The sequence below is a fragment of the Grus americana genome, chromosome 3, assembly GCF_028858705.1.
Source record: "Grus americana isolate bGruAme1 chromosome 3, bGruAme1.mat, whole genome shotgun sequence".
Lineage (NCBI taxonomy): Eukaryota > Metazoa > Chordata > Aves > Gruiformes > Gruidae > Grus > Grus americana.
The window spans coordinates 78580650-78600898 of record NC_072854.1 but is presented as its reverse complement, the minus strand read 5'-3'; the positions used below and the strand labels follow the sequence as shown (position 1 = coordinate 78600898).

Below are 20249 nucleotides of genomic sequence, written 5' to 3'. Positions count from 1 at the left end.
GAGGTCTCATGTCCAGATTCAGCTGTTACTGCTGGAATCAGGTAAAATTAAGGCATTTTTACCCTTGTGACATTATTTAAGAAAACAAGTATTATTACTGCTCTCTGGTTGTGATGCTAATGTTCTGAGCACCACAGCACTGTATGCAACACAGCAGCTGTTATATATTCAAGGGTGAAATTCCAATAATAGTATGCCATCTAATCTCTGGATAAATATTTATGCTTGTGAAGACTTAGTGACTTGGAGCACTATAAACTCCAGCCTTTTGGGCAGGCCACTGCAATTTAAGCCTTCTTGCAGTGACCTACCACTGACCTCTCTCCCAGTCTAGAGGCAGAGTGATTGCTCGAGGTAAAAACTCAGAGTGGATCGCAAGGCCTCTGCTGAGTAATGACGCAATGCATAAAACACATCAGACGTCATCTGAACTCAACTACTTGTCTCAGGACTGCTTCTCATCTCTAACATTGCTTCAGTTTCCTTCAAACTTCTCCCAATGTAGCTTCAGTCACAAGCCCTGCATGATGTCTCAACATTGATGTAAGAGGGTGAAAGCCTCTTGAAGATGACGACAAGCATCATCGCACGAGCTGGGTTTTTGGTGTTTTATTCATGTGATGGATGGGAAGTGTGTAGTTAACTTTTTCTAATGAGCAGGCACATCTTCAAGGTTGCTTCAGAAATGCAAGTGAAACAACAGGCCAGACTGCTACTAAAACAGTTGTACAAGTTAGGACCTATTAGCCATTAGGATCTGAAGTTCAGGACCTTTAGCACTCAAGGGAAAAAACCAAACCAAACCAGGCAAAACTGTAGTCAGTGAGCTCAGCAGAGCAGGGATTTGCTCCAACTTGTTAACCTGAGTGCATTTTCAAAAAGCTTTATGATCCTTCACTTGCTTCCTAAGCTACATTCCAGAGGGATAACAGATACAGCCTCACTCCTTTTTCTCCATCTCACTAGTGCCATTATTTCCTACCTAAAACCAGAGAACAGAACTTCATGCAATATAGCTGATGGGTTCCTTTACACTCCTACCTGTTGACAGTGCATTAGGAATGACCCCATCCATACTAGACAGAAGAGCAAGCCATGATGACATGTCTCATATTAATCCAAGCTGGCAGGAACTATTTCCCTTGCTGCTTTGAAGCACTGGGATGATCCTTAGACTCCTGAGAAAACAGAATGCACCCTTGGCCTTTCTGAAGCGAGCATCAGAGTCCCATCAGGGCTCTGTTGACTTAGCTCTACTTGCCCAAAGGAAACATATCACCAAAGCCGTGTCTTGAAGTAGCTTTCCTAAAAAAAAGTCTGATTTATTTCTATGTCATTCCACCATGGTTGGTAGCTGTTGTCAGTGCTTGCTATTATCTTTGGAGTAAGAACATTGTCAGCAGGTTTATGACTTACTAATGCCACATTGAGGACTGTTTATTTTAACTGGCAGTTGATACCTAGAAGAATGGCTTTAGGACAACAATACACATTTCAGTCTGAGGAACTCATTAATAATACTTTAATCCACAGGAGTCTTAAGTTTTATTTTGCTTTACTTGACACTGGGAAATTTTTTTTCTTGACTTGTCCTCTCTGAACTTGCCGAGCACGAGTTCCAAATCCCAGAGACTGCATTGATTCTGTTAAGTACTTCTGGTCAGGAGAGATACACAGCATCACCAGCAGTTTAGCATCACCTCCTAAAAGCAGGAAAAAAGCATAACTTACTGAAAATAATGAAGTAAATAAGTATGTTTTACACTGGTAATGTGTTTACACAACAACAAGTGTAGGCTACCATTGCTTTTATGAAGCAGAAGATTGTATGTGAAGAGGGCTCTTGAAAACAGACAGCTCCTTCAAGGGAACTCTGTATCTAACAGTATAATATTTGCCCCAGTAGATTAAATGCGTTACAATTTTTAATGTAGATTTTTCCCCTTACAGCTTCATCAGTTAGTCTGCATGTATGTTATGGGTCTGGGCACTTCATTAAGCTTTGTTAAATGTTTGTAAATTCAGGGTAATGACAAAATGGCTTATTTGTGTGACAATAAAGCAAAACAGACTTCTTAGAAGCTCACAGAGAATGATTAAACAAACAAGGAAATTGCCACTTTTAACACTTCACCTAATCAATGTTACCCAAGTCATACACCAGGCATGGTTAAAACCAGGCTCAGTGCCCATACAACATAGCTCCTAAGCTCACTTCTTTCTTTGGCTTTCCCTTTTCACAGTGGGGACTCCAGCGCCAGGTGAAATTCAAAGTTCAAGCAAAAATTAATAGTCTTTCAGAAGCTTTGAAGAACTGTTACCTCAGCCACTGTCAATGCCTTGAACCAGAGACTAAAGGGCTAATGCTTTCTGGTTGAATTAAAAATGGACTAATACACTATACGGATGGACACAAATCTGACATTACTGCAGGAATCACACTTGCTTTAAAACTATTTCTGCACAGATGAGGAGTTAGAAAAGAGGAGGTAACCCAAACACAAAAAGAAGTTGTAGCATAGTACATGCATATGTTCCGGAGTCTCCCTCCTTTGTTTTAATGCTACAGGGCAGAATGTTAAGGAATGTGCAAATATGTGACTACACCCTGTAGTAACAAAGATTGACGCTTAACTTGTAAATTGTACCTGACATGAAACACCAATGAAATGCAATTATTACCCTTTACACAATCTTAGTAGAGATGTTGTGATTTTTACAAGTATATTCCTAAACTGAACCTTGGAAGCACCAAGGTTTAGCCAAATTTAGGAGGAGTTCAGACCTCTCGCTGTGTACTCACACTGGTCCAAAGCCAGAGTCTTTAAATAGACAGAGGCCCACATACAAAGGATAAGTACAAGATTGTCCTCTAGTTTTACACAACAAAGGAGGCAAAAGATTGGGAAAAGAAATCTATGTTGTTAAACAAAAGTCAGAATAATTTCTCACCTACAGAGTCCTGAAGCAAATGTGTAAGTTTGCTGTTTCGATATGGTACATGAGATCGCTGTTCTGCTATTGCTCCAAGAACATCTGCTAGGGCAGACAAGCTGCGGTTAATAAATGACGTCTCTCTCAGTGCTGCACCTGTCACACCAGACATACCTAGTGTGGTGTAGAAAAAGACAATGGTAAGACGAAGCAAAGCTGCTTCAGCTGTAATTGTGAAAAATTCTGTTGCTGTATCATCTACTTTTGATGCAGCATTTTTGAACACAAATTCTGAACCATGACTTCCAGTCCACCCATGCCAAGAGCAATGTGCAGTGATTGTTTACTCCAGACTGCCAATACATTGTTCAGTGCTTCTACTCTTTGAAGGAAGGTTAAAGAAGGTTCAGTGCCTGCAGATGGTCTGAAGTATCTTGTGATAAAGTTGATCTCTTCAGCTGTACAATGCATCTTGGCTCCGTATGTATGATGGAAGTGAGAAAGCAGGAACATCATAAGATCAGACAAGACAATGCTGCTTTTGAAAACACCAGTCCGTGGTGTCTCCAGAAGGAAGGTGGTTGTGTTCCACCATTTTTTATAATAGTTAACTGCCCTGTCTGTATCCCTTAGGAAGAAGAGGAGTGACACTGCTGGCATAAGCTGCAGAAACAAAACTGTACAGCAACCATAAGCATGAGGGGTTTATGTTCACCAAAGCCTGTAAGGGTGCTGTTCTTTGTGGTATGATTTGCTGTAAGGAAATCAATACAGGAAAACGACGCCCTTCTGCCATCCACCCAGCATGGTGGTAAGTAGCTGTGCCGCCCTCAAGCAACACTGGAAAGATTTGGTCTAGAAATCAAGTTGCACCAATTTCAAGAGGTGCTGCAAGCTCGACTCTGTGATCAGTCTGGGTGAGTGTGCAGTTAAGAGTAATTAATTCCTCCTCTGCCATTTGCGGAAGAGAAACTTGCTATTAGCATTTAGCATCACATGATTCAAATTCAGCCTTTTTTCAGGATAGTGGATGAGCTACAGATGTATTTGCAATCACTTCTCATTGCCCAGAGCACATGATCCATGCTAGGCAGAGCTAATGGTAGTGGGATGGTCCAAAGGGGCTAAGAGGTTCCACAACTGCCTTCTGTCCCACCTCTAGAGAGACTAAGAGGCTGTACAGAGAGGCTAAGGATCTTATTTTCCCTTTAGGCCAGCGTTTTCCCAACTGGGAGAACAAGAGAGGTGTCCCAGAGGCAAGTGTGAAGAGCCACAGTAACAGAAAAAAACACAGAAGTTGGGCAGTGAGGGCTGGAGAAATGTGACTGTGGGAGAGGATGGGGCTGGAAGGGTAGAGTCTCTTTGCAGAGAGACACAGAGCAAAACCATTTGGAAGACCCTGCCACAGAGTGTCAATAATCTGAGATAGGATGTATCTCAGACTAACTTTACTGGGGTCTGCGTCTACAGCCATCCCCAGGCTTCTTTTATAGTCACTGAAGGTGGACTCCTGAGACAATGGATATCACCCTAAAGCAGAAAACTGCAAATACATGAGGGGGTACATGTTTAAACTGCTGATTTTCTACATTTGGTCAGATGAACTCCCACAAAGCATTTAGCTGAGTTTTCAAACTGAAACCTAGTTTGCTAACAAGGGACCACTTAGTAAATGCTGTAAATGATCCAGGATGGCTGTGGAGCTAAGAAGGCAGGGTGCTGATGTACATTTCATGTGTGTGAGATGCCTGCTACTGCTGATCTCTTAGATTTATCCACATTTTAAAACAACTACAGGTTAACAGCTGCCCTCACTTCTATCAGAGTAAGTAAGTCCAACATCTTCAAACCTCCACCAGTGTAGCCAATGGCAGAGGTTAGTCTGCTGTATGTGCTGGGCCACATTGAACGCTGATGTAAGTCAGCACAGTTCTTCTGGGCTTCACTGGAGGATCTGGCCCGCCAAGCCCCAAACCAAGTAAGTGTTTGTCCTGGTTGGACTGAGAGAACAAACGCACACACTGTTGCTCAATTACACATTTACCAAACAGTTTCCAGCACTTAGAGCAAATGAAAAAAATAATGTATTATATTAGGTTTCTCTGTAGAACAAAAGTTTAACAGTGAGCAACAGCAAAAATTCTTGGCAGTAAAGTAAAAGATTCTTTCATAATACTGGTTCAGTTTTCAAAACATTATTTCTGGAATGGTACATTTGGCTGCATGGCTTTTCTTGGTAAGAAAGCTTGTCCTTTAGGAAATAATCAAGTTTTTGAAATTACTGTGTGCATAAAGGAGGGGGGAGGAGGAAAATGCTTTGAAGAAACAATGAAAACAATATTATCTTTTCAACACTAACTTCCTCCAAGACTTTTTCCACAGTAAGGCAGAAAAACCCACACATGGTGATATCAATTATTACAGATATTTGTAATATTTAAATAATTTATGCACTTTAAACATTTCTGTACAAAGACATGCTAATTTTCAGAGTAGAAAAACAGGCCTAATAAAACCAGTCTGAACAAATAATATACCTATGATATGGGTAACCGCCCTGGGCTTATTTTAGGCTTATGCGGTCAGATTTTCAGTTAAACTGTACCAGTGTAAAACTGGAACAGTCAGGCCCACAAATTTCGTTTATGTCAGGGTCTGTGGGTTTAAACCACCCCATGTGAAAGTAGGGTAGCAGATATCCCTACATAAAGAGATAAAGGCGACTATTGTAACCTGGATCTGGGATGATCTATGCCCATAAACAGACACGTTCGCTTACCGACACACTCGCTGCCAGCCAGATCCACCAGCTGCAATCTAGTTTTGACTTGTTTCAGTTTCTCAGTGGCTTCAAGCTGTGTTGGTGAAGAGGCTCTGGAAGAAGAGGTGGATTTATTGTCTCTCATTTTTTGTGGAAAGGTGCAGGAAACCTCTTTATTTAGTCTCTGACTGGTTTGTTCATCTTCGCATGAAGTACCTGGTTAATGGAAAAAACAAACAAGAGCTTCTCACTGACACTGGAAACTGAGATAGGGAAAAAATGGGGCATCAATAGGGGAGGTAGAATATCTGCTGGTTTAGGCTATTCCAACAGAAGCAATATACAAGTCAATCAATGGCACGGGCAGGCTGAATGACTTTTTCTATCTCATTTAAGGGTTTTTTCATCAAACCGATCGTACCAGTTGGTAACAAGACTTGGTGTAGGTTGTGTTGTATCTAATATCGCTGTTGTTCACACTTCTGTGTGGAAAACACAACAGATGAGTCCAGTAAAGACTTTAAAAAGCATTTTTTCATGTTTTAGATTGACTGCAGTCAAAGTGAGGTTTTGGATGTCTGAGAGCAGTAAGCTCTGAGGTCTGTTTCTATGCATTTGAAACATCACCTGCTGGTGCTCTGGCAAAAAAAAAAAGTTCATCCTGCCTCTTCTATTTTGTCCTTTGCTGCTGTTCCCTCTAGACTTCCTTCAGCCCTCTCATGCCACTGCTGCATCTCCACATAATGGGTTATTAGCATTACTCCCACTTGTTCAGGTTGGTTACCTACTACTCCTAGTATTTCTGTAGCTGCACTACACTGCTTCATATCCTTCCTCTTCCTCAACAGCAGCATCTGGCTTTCACTCTGCTGGGAAGGAAGAGGAAGAGAGATTCTTTGGGAAAGCTGCTTTGACATCAGCTTAGCAGGAGTATATGCAAAAGGGCCTTCCCTAAGCAGTTTTGCTTTTTTCCTTCAGTGTTTTGGTTTTCATCCATCTCTCTCTCTCTGAAAGACAAAAAAGAATAAAAGGTACTTACTCTGCTACACACAAAAGAGACAACAGACTCTTCTGCAATAGTACAAAGTTCCCAGCTGCAAAACTGGAGCAAGGAACAGACTGAATTGGGTTGCAGAGCTCTGTACCTCTCCAGCTAGGCTGTTGCTAAACCCAAGCTAGTTGTTCACAGTGTGGACAGAGCAGCTGTGTTGGTTTACAAAGAATAAATGGCTTCAGGCCATACAGTGTAAAAATAAATGTTTCCACTTCTCTTCAGTTTGTGATGAGGAAATTAAGTAACTGCTGTCCTCAAATGACAGATAATACTGAAACAAAATGCTAAAAGACTTTAATCAAAACAAGTTTGTCAACCCTGGCTCTAGATGCAGAATTCATCATAGACTTTGTAACTTCTTATTTTGTGACAGCTCTCCAGAGTCGAGATATTTGACAATTGCACCTTGCTTTTAAATCAGGAATCACTCCTTTTAAACAAGACAGAATGGACTGTTACAGTGCTATAGTGAGGTCCCATTTGCTGCGCTGCTCTACCCCCCACCCCATATTGCACATCCTCATCTATGCGCTCTGAGCTGAAAGCTTGAGTCTGCGCTTGGAATAAATTAGACATTTCTATGGAGCTTTGCTGCCAGACAACATGGCATAGTAGGGTGCCTGCAACTCAAAATGGCGAAGGAAGTCTGGCCTAGACAAGATGGCTGGTGTGCTAACGGTGCAAACTCTGTGTTTTGAAAAGTTACATCTGTCTGATAGACAAAAATCTGGAACTGCCTAGAGCTAACATCTGGAACTGCAACTTGTGAAGTAACTGTGTCTTTTGGCAAGGCCAATAGGTAAGCAAGGGCACTGTTCTGTTTTGCTAATATTGTCGGTTTAATTTCTGATAGCAATCTAAGGGAAAAAATGTTAAGTATTTTCCACTTTCTGAAACCATATTGTTGTTGCAGAGTATGAAGGAGATGGACCACAGCACTGGAAGCAGAGAGCCCAATTACAATATGAGCAAAAGAAAACAAAGTTAACCCCCAAAAGCCAAAGTTGTTCCTAAAGCAACAAACTGGTAAGTCTTGGCACGGTAATAAGTAGAAATACAGGTTTTGCTGCAGTAAAGAACTATGTTGTCTGTTTCTACAGTGGTCTATTATTAACAGTGCAAGACACTCTGAATTTAATGGATGTTTTTGCACGGCAGTGGGTAAAAAAAGTAATTCTTTCTCACCCAAAAGCATATGATGATCCCTAAAATGCATGGTGAGCTTTACCACAAATTTTGCATAATTATATGATATGTCATACAAAGCGATTTCACTACTGTATTTCAGTATCTTACTGATATCTTAGCTATTTTATCTTATGCCTTATCTTATGACTTATTGATAACATTTATTTCATTAGTTGTTTCATGCTATAAAACTTCAAGAACTCCGTAAGTCAAGCTGTAAAGAAAAGTAAAAGTTTTTATGAAAGTGAAAGTTTCAGTAGCATTCAAACATCAAACTGGTCTGTTATTTAAGAAGGTATGTAGGAGTTAAACAATGGAAGAGGAACTGAGGGAACGTATTAAACATCAGAAAAAGGAGGAAAACACAATATGAAGATCTCTCAGTCCACAGACAGTTTTTCAAAAACCAGCTGGCTGTAGATGTATTTTAGTAACACCCTACTTACCAAAGTTATCTCCAGAGACAATTGTGGTTATGGTCAGTGTAACTACCAGATGAGAACGAGAGGAATGAGCATGCACCAGTGTTGGGTGCCTGACTCTCAGCTGTAGGCCTTTGTTGACTAGATGCAAAAATTCAGATGCATTTTCAACAGTCCTAGGAAGTAAAGAAGCAAGCAGAAGGTTTAACTGACTCACAGTAAAAATCACACGAGAAAGCTGACAACTTAGACATGAACCTGAGCATTTCCACTTCCCCACTCTTCTAACTCCTTATACTAATCTCAGGTTTGAGCTGCACAAACAACTGTATACAGACTTTTTCAGGTGAGATATAGTCCAAGATGAAAATTCAAGACAATAGCTGTGATGTAGTATTGAAAGTGCTGCCAAAGTGGCCTGCCAGCCTTGCAGGTCTATAGGTACTGTAGCTCCACTGTACAAGTGACTGAAATTTCTACACATTGGAAGAAAAGACACAGATTTAGATATTCCTGGCATCTCCGGTCTTACAGAAGTGGAGTTGTCCGGTTTATGTTAAGGTAGCTCCTGCTCTTTGGGAGGGGCAGAATTAGGGAAAAAAAAAAAAAAAGAAATTTCTCTGGATCTTTGGAAATCATATTTTGCATTTGGAATTGAATCCAGAATCCTTGGCAAAAAGTTCAGTTTCACTGTTCAATGAGCAGGGACTCCAGCACAGTGCCAGAATACATAGGCATAAGTTTCTATAGACCATTTTATCTCGTAATATCCATTTTCTTTTCCAGTTAAAGGAAATACTGCAAATATGACCGATCGAAGGGCAAAAACCTAACACAGAAAGTGAAATAAACTGATTAGGTAAAGAAAAAACCCACTATGATTTCCGCCAGGTTTGCAATATTTAAAACAAATGAAGTAAGGTTGCCTACCCTTTACTTTCACTGCATTGCCTTCTTCAATAATGACTCAAGTTACATCACCTAAACATTAGTTTCTAGATGGGGGTATAAATTATTATGACTGGATATCACAGCCTGGTTACTGAATGCCCTATAACACCAGAACCATTAATAACTCTCCTGACAAGCTACAGGCTCGGTTCCACATCGCTGCAGTCAGCAAAAGCAAGCATGTGATAAAAGGCAAGGCCTTCATGACTTAGATTTGGCTGATTTCAGTGAAAGTCACACTAGGCACAAACTTATTTTATTCTAAGAGCCATACTTGAAGAGTTTAGAGGCCAAAGAGCTATACCCAGCTAAAACAATTGCCTCTGAAAATAAAGCAAGGGCATCTGAAGAACAGAAAAACATTTATCCACACCATGCGTATAGATGCTTAAGAGAAGCAGCCACCTAAATGCAGTTCGCTGTGTAACCAGGGCTGCAGGAGCTAAACGATCACTATAGCCTTTGCGGATCACTCCTGAGCTGCACGTGCTGGCCTCCCCTGTAGTATCTCTGCCTCTGTGCATCCACTGGCAACATCTCCCTGGCTGTTTGACCTGGCACCAGCTGGGAAGCGGTGGCTGTAGTTCCTACTGTCAGAGAAGGCAGAGCCTCACACCGGGGTGACCCGACTATTGCCTCAAGTCCAAGGAGGCAGATCTTGCCTTCCTGAGATTTGAACCGTATCCTCCAATAGCTAGTCAGCCAGGACCGGATGGCCTGAGAGGTAAGCAGCCTTCGCCAGGATGTAGCCACAGGCAATCAGCTTCTGCAGGCTGCTGCTGTGCGCTGGCACAGGGTCAGTGCTACAAGCTGCTGTCCTCGAACTAGTGTTTGCAGAAGATAGGTCTCAGGGTATACTGTCAGCACTGGTCACCTACTGGGAAACTGCAGTTGACTTTGGAGGTAAAAAGCATCCCCATCGCAGTGCTGCTAGCTTGGCACAGTAGCTTCTCAGCAGGACTGACAGTAATAATTTTTTAGTATAATCTCTACAACTTTATCATGCTGTATGTACCGCACGTTCCAGGACCAGATTCTACAAAGAGAAGCCCTGTTGTGGTTAGGTTAAAAATTTGATGCTGAACATTCTCCAAAGTCAACCAAGCCATAAAAGAAGAAAGAGACTGAGGTTTTTGTGATTCAGTAAGATGTACATGTTAGCAGGAAAAAAACTACTGTACTTTAATGGATATATGGAGAAGCCAACGAGACCCAGCAGGCCAGTATGTTCTAGATGAAATATTATCACAAATGAGGATGTGTTTTTATTCAAAGCACCAGCTGTTTACTTTAGATTTTGGGCAGCTGGGTGGCCTCATTCAATGGTTCCCTTACTTTGTTTGGGTTTGCTTTTTCTTATTAACCTTTTGTGTAATTATTAATATAACCTGTTTATGAATTGGACTTCTTTTGTTGCTTGCATTGTAATTGAGATACAAATCCATATTCTTCTTTATATTTGCATTAGAACTGAGTATTTATCAATTGATTGAGATAAGTGGTTTTTAAGAGGTGCTTAGTTCAAGGCGCCAGGTTTCTTTACCATAATTTAAAATCTACAGAGATAAACAGAGCATCCATTTTATTAACTAGAAGGACAAATGAAACCTCACTGCAGCTTCTGGTTCTTGTCTGTGTGGCACAAGTCCTGCTACATCTCACCTCTCCCTTCCCCCAAAGCGTAGGGAAAGAGATGGGTCACCCCCTAACTATGGAAAGCTCCCTTGGGAAGGAGAGCAGGCATTTTTCAGGAATGAAATCAGGCCAGCATCTTGATTACTGAAATACCATAATCAAAAATTACTTGGAGGTTCTGATGAAGCAGGAAAAGTTCAACTCCCATCATACCCACACTATATGCGCTCATCTTCATTTTCTAAGTCATACAGTTCCTTTCTTCTCTAGTCAAAGGAAAAAAACTCCTTCAAGAAAGATTCAGCACACATAGGTTAGGCTCTGCTCCCAACCTGTTCTGAAGGAGTTTTTCATTCCCTTGGCAGCAGAGCCTTAACTAGATGCTAAAAGTTGGAGTAGAGTCACAGCTGGGGAAATCCAGGAACAGAGACTGAGAGAAACCAACCAGTCTGCATAATACAGAGAGAGAGGGCAAAAGGATTCATTGCTTCAAGCTCCAGTCATTTTTAATTCATTCCATGCTCTTATGGAGCATGCAGAATGCAATCAAGGATGCAGGATTTCTCTAGGAATCATATTTAACTTCAAGACTGAAGAGCAGGCATACCCCAGATACAAATGTTAATCCTTCCTAGAATATTGCAGTGATTATTACTTCATAGAAAGAAAGGAGAGTTATATTGCCCCCATGGTGAAGAAAGCCACTTTACAATTTCTCTGGGGTCCTACTTTTCTATGAGCAGTTCAATGGCTAGAAAATACAACTCAATAAATGCGTAAAACTAGGTAGAATAAAAGCATGTTTGTGCAACCCTCCAGTACATTCCTGTATTTTTATCAAGGTTTTCTGGCAATAGCATAAACCCACATAAACAAACAAGTGCTAGTCTGCTTATGTGACTAAGTCCCACAAGACAAAAATACTGCCTTCAATTATTTCCACTGAGGGTGTGTTTTATTTTAATTGGGGTGAGGGGAAGAATGCTTTTCATATTTGACTTCTAATTCCTCCTGGAAAAGTAGAGATTAGGCCTTGACAAGCATTATTACAGAGAAGTGAAGAAAAACATCATGTTTCCCCCAGAAACGTAAAACACTAATACTGTGCTAAACATTTCAATAGGGCAAGATGTTTCTTTTCACAAACATTATTTGCCTAAGGAGCAGAACATTTTTTTCTAAGTTTCTAGACCTCCCTGTAGTGCACAGTAGAAATGTTCCCTTTTAGAATCTGCTCACATGCTGGGTGCTCACAAGGAAATGTCCAGTAGCTTAATCCCACTGGGCAGCATCACCTCTCTGGTGCCACTAGTGCTTCTTATCATAATTATTTTGCTAATGTTGATTTAATACTAGCATAAACAACACAGCCGCTACTAAAATGAAGCATGTGAAACAGATTCGGTCTTGTTAATGGATGAATCGTTATGAACATGTGATTTTTACCGTCTAGTTAGCCAAGGTGTTTTATATATAACAAGAAAGTAGTATACATTTGCTTTGTACGCAACACATACATAACACCAAGAATAATTCCCATGTGTACTAGAACAAGTCTTTGCAATGTTTACTAAGTACAAGAAGGCATTAAAATAAGTATAGCTGTAGCCTTAAATACCTTAGCTCTCCCTACACCGTCAAGATGTGTAAATAAGAACCAAACCTACCATACACTGATGCTGGGAAGGTATATGTGTTAAAACTGAATGGGTAGAAGCTTAGCTACTTCTTAGCTTTTAGTTTGAAGAACCTGGATTTTCAAGCATTATGGCTTCAAATGCCAGCATATCGATTCCCACTTTAATGCCTCCAGTTATAAAGACAGAATACTAAGCAGTGTAAGATGGGTATTTATATTAGAAGATCACTTAAAATCTTATTCTTGCTAAATTATTTTTTTTAACTCCAATGCATGTAAGGAAAGCTAACACTCTACAGCTGCTTAAAAAAATCTACACGAAGTACATACCTTTCTAGTATAATCTGTAAATTTTATAATTTGGTAAGACTGAAGGGAAAGGGCTTTGTGACTGGGTTACCTCTTCTTTTTCTACAGCTGACAAGATGCTCTAGTTTCAGCAACAACAAAATACACAGCTATCTTCAGGCATTCTGAGTGGAGGACACTTCACACAGGATTATAACCCAAACTAATTGTGCTGTTATTTCTGAAAGTATTTTGACACTTGCAGCCAACTGCAGTCTAATGGACTGAGCTAATGGAAACAGTGAGAATAGTTCTTTTGCATATGGTAAGGACTCATTGTTTAGAAGTGATAACTGGTGCCTATAATGCAATTTTGTGACAGCTATACATTGCATTGACACCAGATCACGGTTGGATGATAAGGATCAAATCGTGTACTTACTCATGCGTAAGCAATGGAACATCGCTCTTTCCTTCTCTGGTTGTGACAACATCACGTTTGACGCCAAATACTTTTCCACAACTGTCTTTGGCCAGAAGATCAAAAATGTCATTATTATACACTTCGACAACAGAAACCTCAACCCAGTAACTTCCTGGTGGCTTTTCTGAAATAAGTCTGGAGAATAAAAATAGAAAAAAAAAAAAGGAAGAAAAAAGCCAAAAAAAGTTGAAGTTAAACCCCAAGTGAACAATCTCTAAATAAAGATCTATTCTTTAATTGTAATCTAATTACAATCTGATAAAACTGCTTATTAAATACCCGCAGCCATGGCTTTGCCTCATCCATATGCTAACGTTAAGCTGAAGAATCAGAATATACAGTTAAATTATACGTGAAGCAGTAAATAAAACTTCATTTTTCAAAGAGCTGTGCAAGCTTAAATTGTTTTTCTGCGCTAGCTTTCCTCCCTCCTCAACACTTTTTTTTACCATTTATCTGCTGGACATTATTGTATTCAGAGCTCAAGGTATGATAAACTCTGGCAAAATGCAAGAAACAAACAGGCAGAGAGGGTAAACTGCCCAGCTAGATCTGTAAGAGGTTATCTGTCCACAGCCTCAGAAAATTCATAAATTAAGGGCTTGCCTATTCAGGAGTGTATTTGCAGTTCAACACAGATATTCTGGTAGAAAAATGGATATTTGATTTAGCTTATACCCTTCTCCAAAAGAAACAGGCTTAGCTGGAAAAAGCTCTAATGGCTCTTCTATTATAGCAGCATATCAGTTCAAATCATGCATTAGGTTCAACTAAAAAAATCTAAGCATTCCCAAAGCAAGAACAGATTGTGGTTGAGAATTCTATTATTGTGCTTCTAGGGGACTGGATTCTAATCTGGATCCTCTTCATCTATCCCAATTGTCAATTTTCACAAAACTTGTAAGAACTTAATTATCTTTTGGACTCCCACAACTATGGTTGAAACATTCAAAAGTTAATCAGGAATCTGACAGACAACACACGCCAAGATTGCATAATCTTATTTTCTTAGAAAATCAGACTAAGCAGAGGAAAAGACTAGAAATCTGTATCAAAATTCAAATATCGAATGGCAATCAGAGAAGCTATAAATATTAATCATTGTGAAGCTGAAATCTGTAATGATAAATACATTACAAACCTAATTTCATCCTTTCTGTAAAGTTTAAGGAGACTGACACTGACACAAGCCTTTACTTAGTTGTTACCTGAACACTTCTTGGGTAGCTCGAGGAATAATTCCAAGTTCTGATTCATCTTCTGTGGAGAATGCAAAGTTCTCCTCTAACTGTGGTCCCAACATTGTGTATGTCTTCCCACTTCCAGTTTGCCCATAAGCCATGATACACACATTGTACCTGAAAATTAAATGAGTCTTCATTTATTTTACCATTACCAAATGTGTTTGTTAGGTGGCAAGTCAAACCCGTAACAATTTGGGAACACAAACTGAAATGAAAAATAAATACACTGCCCCTGCAGATTTCTTTCTGGAGATCTCAAAATCTGACAGAAATTAAAGTACCGCTCATAACATCGCCTAAACAGATTTTATTTTTTAAGCAGAGTTGAAGGGATGCTTTTAAGCAGAGTTTAAGGGATGCTTAGCTTGAAATGATTGATGAGGTTAGACCTCCTGTCTGCCCAACTTCCAGTTCATGCACTACTGAGCTGCTTGTTAATCAGCTCCTGAACCACTGCAGTTTACAGTACAGCATTTTAAAGTAAACCATCGCTGGGTTTTATTTGTCTTACAGTGCTATGCTGCAAACCACAACACTAATATCTTAACAGCTGAGAACAGTAAACTCTTCAGCTCTCAAAGCCTTTTTCAGATATGCTCATCAGTCATGGCCTGCAGTCACTGAAAAAGATAAGACAGTCCTAATAAGAGGCACAAATTTTAAACCAAATGCATTAGTTCAGTATAAGCATGCACACAAAGCTGGTAGGAACTGCCTGGATATGGACTTGTAGAAGGTGAAAACATACAATGTCACTGCAGAGGTACAGGCACCTATGAAACACAACTCATCGTCTTCTGAAGCAGACATGTAAAATAGGTCTAATGAACAGAACTCTGAAAATGCCTGTTTCTCTGCACTGAAATTAATAATAATAAAAAAGTGCACATCTGTGATCTCTGTTGTGGATGTCTGTGCTACAGGGATCTGAATTTAGATGTAGGAATCCTCTCCAGAAAGTGTGTTTCTAACATAGTCGGATCAAAGTCAACATCTTAAGCAAAACAAGTGGGCAAATACAAACATACCCAACCACAGTACTACTTTGCGTGGAGGACTAATACTGTACTGCGCAGCTGAAGGTTCGTCCCTACGCAGCTTCATCTGCTCTGCAGCACCTGCCTGCACCTTGGGGTTGGCCGCAGAACCGTGGCAGCAAAGACCCTTGGAAGACATGCGGTTATGCTGACAGGACTGCTCCTTCCCTGGACTATCTTGTTTGTTCAGAGACACAATATTAGCAGAAACGAGGAGTGCTCTGCAGTACACTGAAATTTCTGCTCTACTAGAGTTGCAAGAATGGGCTTGCTCCTGGTCTGCCAGGGAGTAAAATTTCACCGCCTAAGCTACCTCCTCTGTGGGCAGACCTAAACAGCTGCTTTTGGTTATCCAACGCTTTTCCTCTATCAAAAATGTTTTTTCAAGCACATGCCAGCAAATTTCAATGAACACCCCTCATCTAATTGTTTTAAATTTATGGTTTCAAGACATGAAATACTTACATAGCCACTACAGAGAAATATATTTGCAGTGATTTTTTGCATATTAAACATGCCTAGAAGCAATTACTTTTTGGAGGATTATTTAGAAAGCTTTCTCTTGTTTGAAAGAAATGTGGGCTGACAAGCAACACAACAAATACTCAGGTACCCCTTCTGGGGTTGCAAAGTCAAAGTTGCAGTCAGTGAAACTATAGTAAGATCCCTCCAAATTTTAGGATGCAGAGTATAAAATAGAAGTCTAGTCATAGATTTGATGAAGCAAAGGAGATAACTGTAACTGAAAATAAAAAGCACTACAGAAAAATGAAATGTGCTAGAAATTAGGGCTGTAAATCTGAAACAAGGGATTTCTCTAAGTAGTCACTGCCAACATAACTCTACTTGCAATTATGCCAGTGGAAAAGCTCCCACTAATTTTGGTAGTTTTCAGCTAGGCTAACAATGAGCAATTTTCACAATTCCACCCCTAATGCACACTGCCTCACCAGCCTGTAGCTTATGGAGACTTCTAGCCCCGCTTCAAAATCAGAGCGATCTTTGGAACCAAAAAAGGAGCCAGAAGTTTGCAAGTAGTAGTTTTCCCTAGGAAAAACAGAATGTAAGTATTTTTAGAAGTCTCTCAAACTTTCATATAGTCCGGCTATTCAAATCTTCCTTAACTGGTACTTGTTAGAAAGTAAGCATCATGGACAAAATAGTTCTGACAAGATACAGATTATATGATTAGAAGCCAATTAGAGAGGTGCTTGCAACACTGAAGTGGGAGATGCAAATCAGGTATCAATCAGCCAAAGCCAAAACAGTATTTCTGTAAGCTCAAATGAGGTCAAACTAGCTGAAGCAGTATTATATCTAAGTAAGCACAGGAGAGAATGAATTGATGGGTGATTCACCAAGACAACAAGCAGCAGACTAGTTTGTATTTACCTAGTTTACTTTGTTGGTGTTCTGGTTCCAACATAAGGGTTTCCAATAGAGCAATCTGAAAATTTTAGAATATGATTCACCTATGTGCCCTGACGTTCTCCTTCTCCACTCTGCTTCATTAGTTACATTCTTGTTTCAAAAAGTTCTTATTGTCAAGCTAGAATACCAATAGTTTTGTAGTATTTCTCTCCTGATGAGAGTGTGGGTGTTCAGTATAGCAAAGCTATCGCTTGGAGAGAACACTGTTAAAGGAAATCAAAGGAGGAAAAATGTATTCTTCTTTAAAATAAACAAGCAAGTTTGATTCTTCAATGCTGTAAAGAAAAGAAATGTTATCTTACTCCCTTGCTGGCCCTGTACAGCTAATTGTAAACTTTGAAGCCTGCTGTACTTTGTCTGTTTTGCATATGGGACAATCTTTTCTTCCTGTATATTTATACTGAAAAATGAAACAATTCATTAAGAAAGAAAAATAAAGAAAAAATAAAGGAGTGGAACACTCCCTTCCTACTTAAGCTAAAAGTTGTTACAGACCACTTTGGAGCCCAGACTAAAACAATCAGGAGCAGCAAAAAGGTTCAAGGTTCAGACTAAGTATGTCTGTTTCCCATTTACAATGGGAAGGCTGCTGAGAAACATGGCTCATATGCACAGCCTTGCCTTCCCTGAAAAGCTGCTTCTGTTTAAATGCCACTTTTGGAAGAACAAGACAACTCTCTTGTTTTCAATAACAGAACATTTCTCCACTGAACATAAAAATCCTAGCTTTTAGGACGGCATTCTCTCAGTGTGGAAATTAGGAAGTGGGAAGTACAGCAGATCAGATATGTCGGAAGATACACAGGCAACATATTGAGCCAAAGTAAACTCATGTTCATTGCAAAAAAAAAAAAAAAAAAGGCAGAGAGAGAACAGAGGGATTATAAGGACTTCTTCAAACTCCTCCAACCTAGTGGTCCCTAGGTTGCTCAGCTATGGAAACTGTGGTTACTCATCCTTAGTAAACTAGAATAATGCCATATAGGACTTCCCTTTGCCTAGGTAACCCTTGTGGGCCCCTCTGCGGCATGTGTAAAGGGATGGCTGGGATTTCCCAATATCCACAATATCCTGATATGCCTCTTTTAGGCTGCTTTTAAGAAAAGGAGCCTTGGAAACTTCAGTGTGCAGACTGCCAGGAAGAAGGATTGCCACTGTTCAACTATGCCACTGTGGATGGAAAGGGACTGTCTTTCCCTCTACAGGGAGGGAACGTCCATGGCAGCTCTAAACAACCATCTATAATTGAGTGGAATTGCAGTGGGGGTGAGAAAGGAGCAGAAAGGAAGTTTTGCATGAATCTCAGTTCAAGCATCAAGGATTACAACAATATGCACGTCACAGCTTCTTTGCCTTAAGTAGCTTAATTTGGCTCTAGTATAAACGAAGAATGACACTTCATGAACTTCAGTGGCTAGAAGTAATTACCCATATTTGTTAGTGGTTGTTACTGATCAGTTTTGTATTCAAACCAGAATTCTGCCAGTGCCTGAAGGAGCGTTAGAACTACAACTAAGGATGCTCTGTTCTGGTTCAACCAGGAGTTGATCATTCCACTTCCTATGGCCTGTGCTGTATGCAAAACCAGAACAGATGATGAGAGAGTGGCCCTGGCAGGCCTTTCATAGACGAATATGCCATTGGAAAAGATGTATCATACTGTGTCTACAACTGAAAAACAGTTATAAAACATAACCTACCAAACCACAAAAAAAAGATAGTATCTTCCATTAGAAGCAATGCTTAAGCTTGCCAGAAAGAGACAAGAGAAAAAAACCTAATTATTTTCCCCAAAATTTGTCTGCTCTGCTAAATTTTGTAAACAGCATTTTCACTGTTTATAAGGGGAAACAACAGTCACTTGGTGTTGAGTAGAAAAAAACCAAGAAAAACGCAAATGCAAAGCCACAAAACTTGACAGGACCTCCACTGTTAAGTAAATTTTAATTGATGGATTGCAGTAGATTATTGCCCTTTAGCTTTCTTACTCCCACCTTTTAACTTACCCATCCAGGAGAGATGTTAGCAAAGGGGCCACATCCGCAAATACTGTGTCTTGAGACTCCGAAGCACTGTAAACTCTGAGGAGCAAAGTGCAATGATTAACTGAAGAAAAAAAAAATATGTTGTCACAAATACAGGAATACAAACATGGGAAAATGTAGGCCAGTGACAGAAAACTTGTGAGCTGCTGACATTTCTATGTCAGGGGGCTAAAAATTAGAACTCCAAGGTTCTCTCCTACTTTTTGTGAGCTCCTCTTGTCTGCGCTGGAGGAAATGACCCACAGGTATACGCTTGTGGATCTCTGAGCTCATCCTCGTCATTCTGCCTGCCTCTCTGGCAGACAGTCTTTTTTTCAGGCTGTACTGGATCCCTGTTACTTTCTCCCACCTACCAGACTGTGAAATATCCCTGCTGCCTGTGTCTCCTTTGGGTCACACTAAGGAAAGGAGTGGTCAGGTTGGGCTTCCCTTTAGATGTGGGGGGCGGGGGGGGAAGGTACAGAAGCTGCAAACTTGCCTCGGGACTTGTCTTAGAAGAGTCGGTAGCAGAGCAGAAGGCCCCTGAGGGTCATGTTTAAGGACGCACTGTCTTTGTGGGCAGCATCAGCCTAAGGTATTTCCATCCCCACCCCTGCTGAACTATCTACTCTGAAATAAACACTTCTCACTCAAGGGAAGACTTTCTTTCACATTGTGATGTGGATTTCAGACTAATTTTTAAACAGAACGACAGACAATTAAATTGAATGAGTTATTCCACCTCTTAGAAAAGAGCAATGACAGTAGAATCCTTGGGCCAAAACAATGATGTCTAAAATGACTGCATATGTTTTTTCAAATTCAACGGGGAAAAAAAAAAGCTAACACAGGGCTCTTCAAAGAAATTTCTTCTCCAACCCTTTCAACTATAAAGTTTGTACAACATAAAATCAAGACCTGAAAATAGGAAATCAAAGGGAGCAAATTCTGATCTTAAGATGTGGATATCCTAACTCATTCATTTCTTCTCTAGCACACCAAAAACGTTATCCTCCATAAGATAACAGCCTGCAGCAAGTACTGTTTATACAAGATGAACAGAATCTAAATCAAGAATGTCATTAGTCACACTTAAGTATTTGAGGTATGTATGTTTATCTTTGGAAAAAGCTTCCTTTTCTGATATCTTTCTGTTG

The 20249-nt window shown here is 40.1% G+C and overlaps 1 protein-coding gene across 3 annotated transcripts in view; it reads right to left on the bottom strand.

Annotated features, from left to right (window-relative positions):
* Nucleotides 1-1522: 1522 nt before the first annotated feature.
* Nucleotides 1523-20249, bottom strand: part of KIF25 (kinesin family member 25) — a 44954-nt gene continuing 26227 nt past the window's right edge. For all 3 annotated transcript variants that reach the window (XM_054822703.1, XM_054822701.1, XM_054822702.1), the window contains exons 9-15: nucleotides 19075-19149; nucleotides 14565-14714; nucleotides 13315-13491; nucleotides 8384-8535; nucleotides 5714-5911; nucleotides 2953-3108; nucleotides 1523-1703 (exon numbers count right to left, since the gene is read on the bottom strand). In XM_054822703.1, coding sequence (XP_054678678.1) covers nucleotides 1546-1703; nucleotides 2953-3108; nucleotides 5714-5911; nucleotides 8384-8535; nucleotides 13315-13491; nucleotides 14565-14714; nucleotides 19075-19149 — 1066 coding nt within the window. In that variant the 3' untranslated portion in view covers nucleotides 1523-1545. The remainder of the gene's footprint in view (nucleotides 1704-2952; nucleotides 3109-5713; nucleotides 5912-8383; nucleotides 8536-13314; nucleotides 13492-14564; nucleotides 14715-19074; nucleotides 19150-20249) is intronic.